Raw genomic sequence first — 15,000 nt, 5'->3', positions numbered from 1 at the left:
TACCTCTATCTCTCTATCTCTCGCTCTCTCTATCTCTATCTCTCGCTCTCTCACACACTCTATCTCTCTCTCTTTCTCTCTAACTCACTCTATCTCTCTCTATCTCTCTCACCCCCATTTTCTCTACCTCTCCATCTCTTACTCTTTCATCCCTCTCTTTCTCACACTCCCTTGTTTCCCTTCTTGAAGCTCTTTAAGTCGGTCCAACTCATCTGTTTGCCACAGGGACAACAAGTGTTATGTGTTTGATGTTATGTGTGTGTTATTAAACCTGAGTGAGTGACCTCACAGGGCTTATAAAAGCCCTACGAGAACAACACTACCCCCCCCCCCCTCGCTCTCTCTCTCTCTCTCTCTCTCTCTCTCTCTCTCTCTCTCTCTCTCTCTCTCTCTCTCTCTCTCTCTCTCTCTCTCTCTCTCTCTCTCTCTCTCTCTCTCTCTCTCTCTATCTCTCTCTCTCTCTGTCTCTCTCTCTCTCTCTCTGTCTGTCTGCTTCAGAAATAAAAGTCTGCATACCCTGAGGGATCTTGGGGAGTTTGGCAAAGAGTTTGTTGTGTCTGTCGAGTTTGCGTTCATTAGTGCTACCAAAGCTTTGTGTGTTTGTGTGTGTGTGTGTGTGTATGTGTGTGTGTGCGCGCGTGTTTGTCTTTGTCATCTTCTGTGCCTCTCAGCACAGCATGTGTAAGTGTTTGTTTGTGCTCTTGATGCTTTGTTTAAGGTTGTTGTGGCCACTGTTTTTGCAGGAACTGTTTGTGTGTTGCGCACACAGGGGGGGAGGGGCGGTAAACAAGGGGTGTGTGTTTGTTTGTGTGTGTGTGTGTGTGTGTGTTTGTGTGTGTCTGTGTCATGTTGTCTCTTGTCCTCATGTCTCCTCACCCCATCTGTCCTCACATCCCTGCTGCCTTTAACGGTTCTACCTCTAAGCCTCTTCACACAACACCCTCTAAATGTGCTAACAATGTGTGTGTGTGTGTGTGTGTGTGTGTGTGTGTGTGTGTGTGTGTGTGTGTGTGTGTGTGTGTGTGTGTGTGTGTGTGTGTCTTTCTTTGTAGGGAACTAATGGAGCTAGAGGCGAAAAGGTACGTGTGTCACTTCAGCAGACTTTATTTGATAAGTGTGTGTGTGTGTGAGTGTGTGTGAGTGTGTGTGTGTGTGTGTGTGTGTGTGTGTGGGAGAGTGTGAGTGTGAGTGAGGCGGGGTGGGATGCAGTGTTGTGCATGAACGAGTTCAAAAGAACGCGTTCATTGAACAAGTTCATTTTTCTGTGAACGCTGAACTGAACGCAACACATTTGTAAATAATGAATTTGAACGTGAATTCGCTCAGATTATGTGAAATGAACGACGAACGTCACTGTTGCTGTCCAATTAAACGTTACGGAATTTATTTTGTCCTGAGAAGTCGAGTGACACTATCTGCTGGCAATTTAGAAACAGTAGGCTATGTCGTTGTCACACTCACTGCCCACGGGCGCCACTCCTAAACTACAGCTTTGCACTAGCCTACCTTACTATTACCCATGATCACGTTACGCATGATGCATTGTACACAGAACCGCTGCTATCTGAATGCAATCGCGGAAAGATTCTGCACTTGTCAGTGATGATAGAGGGATGCATAACGTGTTCAAAGAGCCCTACAGTAGGCCTATGTCACTGAGAAGTTCCATCGCTGCAGGTAATTCAGCAAGGCAGCCTCCTCCATACTCCCAATGTAAAAACTACACTCTTCCGCGGTCAGGCATGCACAGCTGACGCATTTATTATTAATCATTCATAAATGCGCGGCCGCATTTATTAGGCGTCGGTATCTGCCATAGACCTAAAAGAAATGTATCTGCCCAGCGAAATAAAGCCAATTTACGGACATTCTCAATTAGATGAGAACAACAGGTGGCTGTAGCCTATATTCCGTCAGAAACAGATTTTCATTCAAATGAACTGAATTTGAACTAGTTCAAAATTAAAAATGGTGAACTATGAACGTGAACAGTTCACTTTGCACGTGTGTGAACTGAACTTTGAACTAGTTACTGAAGAGTGTGAACGTGCACAACACTGGTGGGATGTATGTATATGTGTGGTATGGGTTAGGTATATGTGAGGTATTATTTCTGTGTGTGTGTGTGTGTGTGCAGTGTGTGCGCGCGTGCGTGCGTGTGTGCATGTGAATGTGTGCGTGTCTTTGTATTTTGTGTGTGGCTGCATCTCCACCAGACCGAACTAAAAGGGCCCAACAGCAGAGACACAGCTATTAATTGTTGTACGCGCCAGACTGCCAACTTCAATTTGTTAACAGCGAGGAGCGGGAGGAGAAGGACGTAAGGAACGCAGCATGAGGGAGGAGAGGAGAGACAGAGAGACAAACAGAGCTAACGGACATAAGGAACGCAGCATTAGGGAGGAGAGACAAGCAGAGCTAAAGGACATAAGGAACGCAGCATGGGGAGGAGAGGACAGACAGAGAGACAAACAGAGCTAACGGCCATAAGGAACGCAGCATAAGGGTGGAGAGACAAGCAGAGCTAAAGAACATAAGGAACGCAGCATTAGGGAGGAGACAGAGAGACAAGCAGAGCTAAACAACATAAGGAACGCAGCATTAGGGAGGCGAGACAAACAGAGCTAAAGAACATAAAGAACGCAGCATTAGGGAGGAGAGACAAACAGAGCTAAAGAACATAAAGAATGCAGCATTAGGGAGGAGAGACAAACAGAGCTAAAGAACATAAAGAATGCAGCATTAGGGAGGAGAGACAAACAGAGCTTAAGGACATGAGGAACGCAGCATGAGGGAGGAGAGGACAGACAGAGAGACAAACAGAGCTAAAGGACAGAAGGAACGCAGCATTAGGGAGGAGAGACAAACAGAGCTAAAGGACATAAGGAACACAGCATGAGGGAGGAGAGGAGACACAGAGAGACAGCAGTCACAGAGCGATGGAAAGACAGACACTTATTTACGGGGAAGAGACAGAGAGAGGGGTCATTTTCTGAAGGCAAATCTGCTGACACGTGTACATTACATTACATGTAGCAGACACTGTTGTCCAAAGTGACGTACTAACAGTATGTCAGCTTAATTACATTGCCCCCAGACACCATGTAATACACGTGGGGCCTTGCTCCAGGGCACAACAGTGGAAGCCGGTGGAATTGAACCCACAACTTTCTAACTTGCACGCTAGTCCAGTTCCTCAACCACTGCACTACCACTGCCCTTCCGGAGCTCACAGTAAAATAGTGAATAAGTTGAATATATTTAATAAGGTAAATAAAATGGATTAATTAGATAAGGTAAATAAGATGGCACAGCCTGATGTAAATAAGATAAATGAAAATATAAAAGTGTAACAATTAATTGTGTAAATGAATGAGTATTATCCAGACCATCTTATTCTTGATATTTACAGTTTACTTCATTATACACTTTCTGAGTCTACTTTTTCTGTGCCTTATTTGGAGTGCATAGCGCCATGCAGGAGAGAGAGCTCTACAACAGCAGGTCATGTTAGATAGAATAGATAGATAGATAGATAGATACTTTATTGATCCCCAAGGGGAAATTCAAGAGTGCTAACTTTAGATTTTATAATACTAACTTTTGGTGAATTTAGGCACAAGACAGAATGAAATAAAGTAAACACTTAAAAGTATAAATCAAAGTTTTTTGTTGTAGTAGGTTGAGAGAATACATCTTAAGGTAAAACTAGCCCACATCTCAAAATCAACCATTGCATAAAAAAGCGATGTTTTCATCTGCCGTGTTTCACCCTCAACAAAGATAACTAAGAAGGCACAGCCTGATGTGAATAAGAAAAAGTAGAATAGAAAAGTGTATAATGAAGTAAACAGTAAATATGAGGATTAAGATAGTCTGGCTAAGCTATGGTATCCACTAGCCGGGTGATAACTATAAGAGGAGATGAGGTGCAGGATGATTGTGTGGTGCTTCAGAGAGTGATGGGCAAGGTTTCCATGGGAAATATGTGCTGTGTATATCACTGACATGTTTGTGTGTGTGTGTGTGTGTGTGTGTGTGTGTGTGTGTGTGTGTGTGTGTGTGTGTGTGTGTGTGTGTGTGTGTGTGTGTGTGTGTGTGTGTGTGTGTGTGTGTGTGTGTGTGTGTGTGTGTGTGTGTACATGCGTTTATGTGCTTCATAGGGAATGCCAGGAGATTGCAACTGTTTACCACAAGTTTACACCACAGCTGGTGGACCAGTGAGTATTCTTATACACACATAGACACACACACACACACTCTCTCACACACACACACACACACACACACGCACACACACCACACACACACACACACACACACACACACGTTACATATGCCATCATGGCGCTAATGCGTGACCCTCTCTGTTTTCCAGGGGGCACCAGGAGTGAGTCCAGGCGCGAATGCATTACAGCCTGGTCCTCAGGTCTGCGTGTGTGTGTGTACAGTATGTGTGTGTGTCTGTGTGTTTGTGTGTGTTTGTCTCTTTGTTTGTGTGTGTGTCTGTGTATGTTTGTCTCTGTGTGTGTGTGTGTTTGTCTGTGTATGTTTGTGTGTTTGTGTGTGTCTGTGTGTGTGTGGGTGTTTGTCTGTGTATATGTTTGTGTGTGTGTTTGTCTGTGTGTGTGTGTGTGTGTGTGTGTGTGTGTGTGTGTGTGTGTGTGTGTGTGTGTGTGTGTGTGTTGTCTGTGTGTGTGTGTGTGTGTGTGTGTGTGTGTGTGTGTGTGTGTGTGTGTGTGTGTGTGTGTGTGTGCACATATCTACATTATTTTGGTATGTGTGTGTGTGCATAGCATATGTTTGCTTGCACATGTCTACAGTATATTTGTATGTATGTGTGTGTCTGTGTCTGCGTGTTTCATCAACACGTCTTCTGGATCAATGGACTTCTGTATCTCCACTGATCCAGCTCCTCCATGTCTGTGTGCTCTACTCGACTATTTGTGTTTTTAACATTTATATGTATTGTTATGTTATATTGTTTATTGTTATTACTGTGTGTTGCTTCAAAAGCTTATGCTAAGAGCCATACCCCTAACCATGACCATAACCATCACCATGAACATAGCTGTAGCTTTAATGCTCAGTAGGCTAATAATCACTATTCTTGAAGCCTGCTTGTAACCACGTGTATGGGCATACGTAAAGAGTGTTCGGCCTTAAAGCTTTAGAACAAGAATTTACTCATCGCCTTTATGAAGAGGTCCACAACCATAACAATAACCACATCCATAGCCATAACCATAGCCATAACCACATTCCATAGCCATAGCCATAACAACAACCACATCCATAGCCACAGCCATAACAATAACCACATCCATAGCCATAACCATAGCCATAACCACATTCCATAGCCATAGCCATAACAACAACCACATCCATAGCCACAGCCATAACAATAACCACATCCATAGCCATAACCATAGCCATAACCACATTCCATAGCCATAACAACAACCACATCCATAGCCATAACCATAGCAACAACTACATTCATAGCCACAACCATACTACAATAACTACATCCATAGCCATAACCATAACTACATCCATGCATAATCATAACAATTACCACATCCATAGCCATAACTATAACAATAACCACATCCATATCCATAACTATAACAATTACCACATCCATAGCCATAACCATAGCCATAACCTTAACAATTAGCCTACCACATCCATAGCCATAACCATAACGACATACATAGCCATATCCACACCCATCTCCATGGCGATAGCTCCTCAATGTCGTGTGTGTCCCTGCTCTCTGGTTGTGTTTCAGGGCCTCCCGGGTCCTCCGGGACCTCCAGGTCCTCCTGGGCCCCAAGGCTTCAGAGGCATCCCAGGACCACAGGTACGTGTGAGTGCCGGTTTGTGTGTGCCAGTGTGTGGGGTGTGTGTGTGTGTGTGTGTGTGTGTGTTTGACCATATCATATAGAGAGCTTATTGCATTTGGGCTTGGTAGCCTACTTGACTATCTCTCTGTATGTGTCTGTCTTCATATTCTTATTCTATCTCTCTCACACACAAACACACACACACACACACACATGAACATACACACACACACACACACACACACACACACACACACACACATGAACACACACACACACACACACACACACACACACACACACACACACACGCGCGCGCACACACACACACACACACACACACATTCAGTATTTCATTTCTCTGTAGTTATTACTGTGTGTGAGGTGTGTGAATGCGAGTGGGTTTCATACCCTGCCTTCTCTCCTTGGCTCTCTTTCAAACCTGCATGGGCAACGCTGGTTTCTGGCTAAAGCTAATTTAAAAGCACTGTTAATATGAAAATACAATTTATTCCTGTCACAGATGGAAATTTATCTTATAAATTAATGTAGGTACATAAATGTAAATGTAAATATTAAACGATAGATTAAAATAACTGAACTAATGTATTTAATGTAAATTAAAATTTAATGTAATTGCCTTAAAGTAGTCGTAATGTAATTTTTAATGTAATCACTACTTAATTAATGACTTTGTAGTAATATATTAAAAGTGTGCAAAAATTAGCTTGTTGATGTAATGTAGCTTGTACTGGCTTTGTTAACTGTGCTGGTTTAATTTGTCAGTGGGGAATGTAAAGAGTAATGCTGCTTTCTGATTGGCTAACACCTATATGACGCACTGGAGCCCTTCACTTGCTGGGGTGGGTGGCATTCTCTGGGGGCTCTTCAGCTTTCATATGTTTACATTAAAAGCAAAGTAAAGTAGAACGTTTATATTCTTAAAGTAATGTTGATTTAAAAGTAACTTTATTTATCATGTAAATGGTTGCTTAAATGCTTAAAGTTTCCGTAATATTATTGATATTAATATTATGTTTTTTTCCCAGATATTTGGGGAAAAGATATGCGGGTAATTTCTTTAAAAATCAAGCAGAGCTCAGAGTGACTATTCAGTTGCCTGGAATCCTTCCAGCCTTGAAACAGTGTACTACTTGATGTAACTCAAACCTGACCACATGCTATGCTTTGGCATGATTCTCCCAGATCTAAGTGAATAACAAATTGAGTTCTGGGTAATGTAGTATTCACTTTGAGCAATGTTTGGTCTTTAACCTGGTACTGTGTGAAGACTACACTATGAGCCTCACAAGAGACAAATTAATTTAATAAAGAAAAAAGAAGCAACCTCAACAGCTCAATATAAACTGTCAGGTGAAACACATACCAGGGGCATGTCCCAGGGTGCCCTGCTGGAGTGGGTGGAGACTCGTCTGTGGCCGGCTGGCTAAACCTTCAACCTCAGTTCCTTCTTACAGGGTATCCCTGGCAACGATGGCCTACCAGGGAAATCGGGCCTGCCCGGCACCGTAGTAAGTAACCAGTCTTGAGGGAGGAGCTAGTGGAGTGGAGAGGCTTTGCGATTGGCTGAAGGAGTGGTTCATTGGTTGGTTGGTTGGTTGGCTGGCTGATGGAGGAGTTCATGTTAGCACTGGGGCATTTAATATACTCCTATTCAAAGACCGCTAAACTTGTTCTAGAATCCTCTAGGCTAAATTTGACTTTCGTAGAATTTCCTCATTAGCATTTCGACTAGCGTAGCACCAGCATTTAACAAGCATTGCTGCCTCCCTTCACACATCTTTTGGGACAGGCAGCAGGAGCCGCCGTGCTGATTAGCCATGCGTGTTTTCACTCATTTAGCAGTTGAACTCTGAGGTGACTGGCTCTGTGGACTTGGACTGTTTACGTTCCACTGGCTCGGTGGTGGTGGAGTCGTGTGAAGTAGGCCATGGGCGCTGATAGAAGCTGTGGTAAACACCATGATTACAGTTAGTCTCGCCAGCCAGAGGAGCTGCTAGAAGTGTGCGGAGTCAAGCTCTGAAAGCAACAAACTAGCTCAACTCTCTCCGAACTTTTAATCCTTTTACTCGCTCAAATACACTGTCTCTCTTTCTCTCTCTCTCTCTCTTTCTCTCTCTCTCTCTCTCTTTCCTCAGTTTCCCTCCAACTATTTTATGATAATTTCCTCTTGGTATGTCTCTCTGTCTGCCCACTCTTTTTTCTAGCTCTCTCTCTCTCCCCCCCTCCTCTATCCCCTCTCTCTCTCTCTCTCCATTCTGTCCCTCCTCTTTCTGTCTTCTCTGAGAATGAGACTGTCAGGCCACCGCAGAAACTTGGCTCAGGCCTGCCTCTCTCTGTGTGATTCTGTCAGGCACGCCTCTTTGTCTTGCTGTCTGCTTTAATCCCCCTCTCTCTCTCTCTCTCTCCCTCAGTGAACGTCTCTCTCTCTCTCTCTCTCTCCCTCAGTGAGCGTCCTCTCCTCTGTGTTCTGTGCATCATTTCTGTATTATCTTCCAGTGATTATCCCTCCGCTTGCCCATTGTTTAGCTTATTCCTTATCACTTTCTTTCTCATATGTTTTTTGCTCTCCTCCTGTGACATTTTCTTCCCTCTCTCCCTCTCCAAATCTTTCCATGATTGCTCTCTTTCTCTCCCTCTCTCTTTTTAATCCGTGTTTCTTTTGTTCTCTCTCCATACCTCTCTGCATCATCCTTTCTCTTTCTCCTTCTGTTTTCCTTCTCATGACACTCTTTCTTTCCATCTGCCTCTGTCCCTCCATCTCTCTCTCTCTCTCTCTCTCTGTTTCTCTCTGTCCCTCCCCTCTCCCTTCATATCATTCCCAGTAGAGTCTCTTGTAAATGCTCCAGTGTTAGCATCAGCAGCTGCTAGCGCCTGCCAAGCCCTCCCTGTAAACTGCATCTGTTATATGTCAATGGATTTCACTCTCAATTCACTACCCTCGAGCACCGAGTCAAACTACCCCCGATGGCTTGTCGTAGTTTGAACTCAAATGGCTTGCCATAGGTCAGCTGGCTGAAGGCTTGCTTTATCAGAAAAGCTAATTCACTTTGAGAAATACTTTAAAATCCTGTACAAGATAATATTCTAAAAAGCAACTCTAGACTAGAGATACGGTACAGGCTAAGAGCTGGATTTAAAGTTGATCCAACATTGACATGTAATAACTGACAGGTATTTTATCATTGACGCATGTGATTGCACAGACTACAATTAAAGGTTTCTGTCTGCTTCCAACACACAAATGACACCACAAGCTCGATCATGCCAATTTGCTTGATGACGTCTTTGTTTGGGCAGATGCGAAGCACTATTTATGCGTACGTGTAGCGAGAGGTCTTTTGCAGTGGTCTGGCTGTGAGAATACACTGTACAGTCTACAGGTTTACTGCATAAAGCTGTCAAATGATACAGGCTGAAAGTGGCCTCAGGCCAACCTGGAGTAGAAAACACTAACAAGACTCCTGAGTGCCCTCCATGATCGGTCTACCGGTTTGAGACAAATGGCAAGATGACCTGATGTTGTTTGCCTGTTGGTATTGGGTTGTTAGTGCTGACTAGATTGTCAAACCTTCTGTCCATTGATTGTTTACGGTCACTTTGGATAAAAGCATCGATCAAAAATATTGCATGTGGTGTAAATGTTGCAACAGTTGTCTTGTTGCTTGCAGTATTTGCAAGATTAGCTATGTCCAGCCTCTGAAGTGTGCGTGCGTGCGTGCGTGCGTGCGTGCGTGTGTGCGGCATGTGTGTCGGGATGTGTGTAAATCTTATATAGTATGTCAGGTGAAGACTGTCGATGAGGGAAGATAGATGATGTCATGTTGAAAACATGTCAGTGCAGAATTTCATTACTTTTGCTTCAATCAAAAGATGAGATCATCATGTTAGACTTGTTTTCCATTGGAAGGAGATCTATACTGAACACCTGTGTGCTGTACTGTGCTGTGCTTATCTTTAAATCCACGATCTGGAGAAGAGCTAAAAAAAAAAGCAGTTGCCGTGGTGAAGTGAAGTACATGTTGATTACGTTTCTGATTTGAGCTCAAATACATTTCAGGCAAACATGTCAGGCATTAGCTGTCCAAATCCAGACTTGCCGTTAGTGAGTTCATTCAAATGAGTAGGCCTACAGAATCAGCATGGACTGGATGCCAGCGCAGACCAACAGGCAGGTCATGAAGGAGCCGTGTGTGTGTGGAATACTCCAGAAGCCAGGGGCAAATACCGTGAGAGATTGCATGGATCAAACGTTTTCATTAAACTCACCGTTGTAGTAGTAGCCTTACACATCGTTCTAATATAAACTGATCTAAAGAGTTTGTAAATAGGCTTAAAATGTCATTCTGAACATTGGCGTAAACTCAACATGAAGCGTTTATGTATGATATAGCTCTACCTAGTGCGTGTTTTTTATTTATTTTTATTTTATTCAATTTTTTAAATTAAAATATTACAGAAAATAGACTTCCTAAAGTAGTGTGTTTCAGTAAAGATCGGGGGGGGGGGGGTCTTAAATATGTATCATGTCCAGCATCTGCCTGTTGTAGCTGATTCAATGCAAACCTTCTGTGCCATCACAAATCTTAACTTTCACAGTAAGTCATGTTTTAAATCTCTTTCAAATCAAACATCAAACAATCAAACATCACCTACTCTTTGTATGTATTGACCTCAGTGACCTTATTGACCTCATTCTTGTCCTGTTTGTGCCACACTGATTGTGTTCCCTTTGTCCCATCACCACAGCCTCCTGTGGGGATCCCTCTGCCTCAGCATCTCTCCAAAGATCCCAATGTGAGTTTCAGTGGAACCACGGGAAATGTAGTTTTTGTTCCTTTTCCTTTTGTTCCTTCAATATTGGATGTCGCTGTTTACAATAATTTCCCGCATATAAGCCGCATTGTGTATAAGCCGCAGGACAGTGTTTTATGCAAATTAAAAGAAACAAAACCCTATTAACACCATATTAACTGCCCCCCTGTATTAACCTTATAGCTGAAGAAATTTTGTATATATAAGAAATTTTGTAAATGTATAAGCCGTGGCTAATAGTCGGGAAATTACGGTATTATTCATGTTGTTAGCGTATGATAGCTATGCTAAGCTGTATGCATTAGCCTTAGTGTTAGCAGTGGTTCGTCTGTGATGATGTTTATGTTTAGCTATAGCCTATACAGTAGGAAGAGAGCGGGCATGTTAGTCGGATTGGCTGCTTGTATCTGCAAATGCATAGATGTTAACATTTAGCCCACGGTGTTCCATAATCCAGAGCACTCTTGTTATATTATCATGTTCTAATATGAATCCAAGCACATATGCACGAATGTGTTTGTGTATATGTTCTGCCAGTGCACAAACTGTACATTCACACATATGTGAATGTATACGTGTGTACTCCTTCCTGTATGTGTGTGTGTGTGTGTGTGTGTGTGTGTGTGACGTAGGAGCCCTGTGAAGACTGCTCGCAGGGCCTGCCTGGTGTGCCAGGGGGTGCTGGTACCAAGGGCGACAAGGGGGAGAAGGGGGATCAGGGGAGACCAGGCATCACGGAGGCAGACGACTGTGCGCGGGTAAGGGCCAGTGGTCACTTTAATTAGGCTGAGGGGCAGCGGTCATTAACACGCAAATATGCGATCAGTAACATGTAGACTGTGTGCGGCTTAGGGGCAGCTGGTTAGGGGGAGCGACTGTGTGCGGCTTAGGGTCACTAATCAGGCCAGTGGTCACTAACACACAGGGCAGATGACTTTGTGTGTGTGACGGGAAGCGGTCACTAGCATCAACAGCAGCAGTCACTAACACACAGGACAGACAGCTGCGCATGAGTAAAGAGCAGTGGTCACTAATTAGGGCAGCGGCCACTTGTATGAGAGGCAGCGGTCATTAACACTCAGGGCAGACAGCTGCGCATGGGTGAGGAGCAGCGGTCACTAATATGAAAGGCAGCGGTCATTAACACTCAGGGCAGACAGCTGCGCATGGGTGAGGAGCAGCGGTCACTAATATGAAAGACACCGCTCAGGGCAGGCAGCTGTATGTGGGAGAAGTGGTCACTAATATGAAAGGCAGCGGTCATTAACACTCAGGGCAGACAGCTGCGCATGGGTGAGGAGCAGCGGTCACTAATATGAAAGGCAGCGCTCAGGGCAGGCAGCTGCATGTGGGAGAAGTGGTCACTAATATGAAAGGCAGCGGTCACTATAGCACACAGGGCAGATGACTTTTTGTGAGAAATGGGAAGTGATCACCAACACACAGGACAGACAAATGTGTGTGTGTAATGGGAAGTGGTCACTAACACACAGGGCAGATGACTGTGTGTGTAAAGGGCAGTGGTCACTAACATGAAAGGCAGTGGTCACTAACACACAGGGCAGATGACTGTGTGTGTAAAGGGCAGTGGTCACTAACATGAAAGGCAGTGGTCACTAGCACACAGGACAGATGACTTTGTGTGTGTGTAAAGGGCAGTGGTCACTAACACGCAGGACAGACAAATGTGTGCGTGTGTGTGTGTGTGTGTGTGTGTAACGGGCAGTGGTCACTAACATGAAAGGCAGTGGTCACTAGCACACAGGACAGACAACAGTAGGTGGTGGGTGGTTAAGAGCTTTGGTCACTAACACTCAGGCAGATGACTGTGTAGGTAACATGCAGGTATTAGCTCTTAGGGGTCGTCAAGTCCACCAGAGAGCTAAAACATATGTAGCCTACAGTATACTCGCATCAAAGACTGTACAAACAAATATCACACCCAGAAACCTTGAACAGTGCACTTTTTAGAGACAGAAACTGAAGATGTTTCACAGCTTTGTGAGGAGAATACGTTAAACATCTGCATTTTAGTCTCCGAGTCACAGAAAGCCATTCATGCAAACGCACAGCATTGATCAGCAGTCATTAGCATAGCTCAGTCACTAATCTAGCTGTTATGGTAATCATGAGGCGTTTTTCCCATACATAAGTTGTTCAGTAGGTTAACAGCTCAAATGCAAACCTAGATTCCAAGATGAAAGTAGCCTAAACAGAGCGTTTATTTTCTCCTGTACAGTAATCTGCCTGAGTTGGTCTCGGTGGGTGGTGGTGTGCTTGTAAGCATTGCTAGCTAGCTTCTTAGCGCTGCCCTCTAGCACACAAAGGGATGTCGTCTGCATGATGGGGTGAGATGGAGTGTTGGTGGGATCAAAGGGGACAAATACAAAACAGCATTTGACACTTATGCTAGTATACATGCACTTAGTTTATTAAGCATTTCTTATGTGTTATGGTTTGTTTATTTATTTATTTTCATTAGGCTATCAAATTAACATTTTTATTATTGCTGTTCCCCATGGTGTAGTAGGCCTACTACCAACTTTTGTAATGGTTTACAGTTCAATGTAACTATTGTATTGTTGTTATGTATGTCACTTTGGGCAAAAGTGTCTGCTAAATAGGCCTACCATAACCATAACTGTGTACAGATACCAGGAACATGGATAATTTACTATATGTCTCCTCTCTCTTTCTTTTTCTCTTTTCATTCTCTGTTCATCTGTTCTTTCTTCTCCTCATCCCCCCCTCTTTCTCTGGGGTTTTTAATCTTCTCTCTGTCCTCAGTGCCACAAGAGGCCACAAGGAGAAGAGCCCGCTCAGGAAGCTGTAAGTCTCGTCGACCCAACGCATACAGTACACACTCATAACACCCCCAAACACAGTCCTTCAGAGTGGAATCTCATCCAAAGTGGAGTCTCATTCGTGATTGTGATTTGTGAACACTGTACACACTAAGTTGTGTACTGGCAAGGACCTCACAATGCAATACGCATCACGGACGATACATGGGTCACAATATATCCCAATATATTTAGATACAATACATATTGCGATATATTGCAATACTTTTTTACTGGAAATGTACAAAATGAGATGGAACACACATCATACAGTATGTATGTATCACATTATACTGATAATTCAGCAGACAAATAATAACAACACATATTGCAATAGTCAGTATAAACATTTTTGCACAGTCTAATGCTTTCAGCAAAAGCACAGCCCTTGTACACACACAATTCAAAAGTAGAGTTTCATCCTAGTGCAGCCTGAAGCTACAGTCCCACACACACAAGTGTACACTGGAAAAATGATTTCATGACATCTTGAATGAGACACTGAGCATACGTACTGTAGCTATAATATGTCCACACGTTTGACTGCACTACCTGTGTGTGTGTGTGTGTGTGTGTGTGTGTGTGTGTGTGTGTGTGTGTGTGTGTGTGTGTGTGTGTGTGTGTTGTGTGAAGGTGAATCCCACCACGACAGGTGCTGGAGGTGGCTGTGCAGGTGCAGCCGGCTCACCTGGCCCCGCGGGACATCCAGGCGAAATGGTGAGAAAATGACAGAGTAGAGAGTAGTGCGTTGTGCCTAACAACACCCTTTAGCTGTTCTAAAATCAGTGGATTTGAGCCTCTGTGGGCTTATAGTACTTAAATAAGTACTATGGTAATGGACTGATGTGTATTAACTACTATGGTAATTGACTGTTGGAGGTTAATGTGTATATTATAGGAAGGGACTGATGTGTGCAATCAATTACCATGGTAATTGACAGTGGATGGTTGATCTGTAAACTTACTATAGGAAGTAGCTGTTGGTGGTTGATGTGTATAATTATTGCAGGATGGGACTACTATGGTTTATGACTGTTGGTGGTTGTTGTGTATAACTAATAGGAAGTGACTGTTGGTGGTTGTTGTGTATAACTAATAGGAGGTGACTGTTGGTGGTTGATATGTATAACCACTGTAGGAAGTGACTGTTGGTGGTTGATATGTATAACCACTAGCCTATAGGAAGAGACTGTTGGTGGTTGATATGTATCACTACTATAGGAAGTGACTGTTGGTGGTTGATATGTACAGTATAACCACTATAGGAAGTGACAGTTGGTGGTTGTTGTGTATAACTACTATAGGAGGTGACAGTTGGTGGTTGTTGTGTATAACTACTATGAGGTGACAGTTGGTGGTTGTTGTGTATAACTACTATAGGAGGTGACAGTTGGTGGTTGTTGTGTATAACTACTATAGGAAGTGACAGTTGGTGGTTGTTGTGTATAACTACTATAGGAAGTGACAGTTGG

General features: G+C 43.5%; 1 protein-coding gene across 2 annotated transcripts in view; it reads left to right on the top strand.

Annotated features, from left to right (window-relative positions):
* Positions 1 to 15,000, top strand: part of col16a1 (collagen, type XVI, alpha 1) — a 115,921-nt gene that overhangs the window by 75,927 nt on the left and 24,994 nt on the right. For both annotated transcript variants that reach the window (XM_062528935.1, XM_062528934.1), the window contains 9 exons: positions 1,053 to 1,079; positions 4,164 to 4,220; positions 4,379 to 4,429; positions 5,795 to 5,866; positions 7,328 to 7,381; positions 10,620 to 10,667; positions 11,318 to 11,443; positions 13,473 to 13,514; positions 14,162 to 14,245. In XM_062528935.1, coding sequence (XP_062384919.1) covers positions 1,053 to 1,079; positions 4,164 to 4,220; positions 4,379 to 4,429; positions 5,795 to 5,866; positions 7,328 to 7,381; positions 10,620 to 10,667; positions 11,318 to 11,443; positions 13,473 to 13,514; positions 14,162 to 14,245 — 561 coding nt within the window. The remainder of the gene's footprint in view (positions 1 to 1,052; positions 1,080 to 4,163; positions 4,221 to 4,378; positions 4,430 to 5,794; positions 5,867 to 7,327; positions 7,382 to 10,619; positions 10,668 to 11,317; positions 11,444 to 13,472; positions 13,515 to 14,161; positions 14,246 to 15,000) is intronic.

The sequence above is a fragment of the Sardina pilchardus genome, chromosome 24 (assembly GCF_963854185.1).
Source record: "Sardina pilchardus chromosome 24, fSarPil1.1, whole genome shotgun sequence".
NCBI classification, from domain to species: domain Eukaryota; kingdom Metazoa; phylum Chordata; class Actinopteri; order Clupeiformes; family Clupeidae; genus Sardina; species Sardina pilchardus.
Note: the sequence above shows the minus strand (reverse complement) of the source record. Positions and strands in the feature narration are given on the sequence as shown.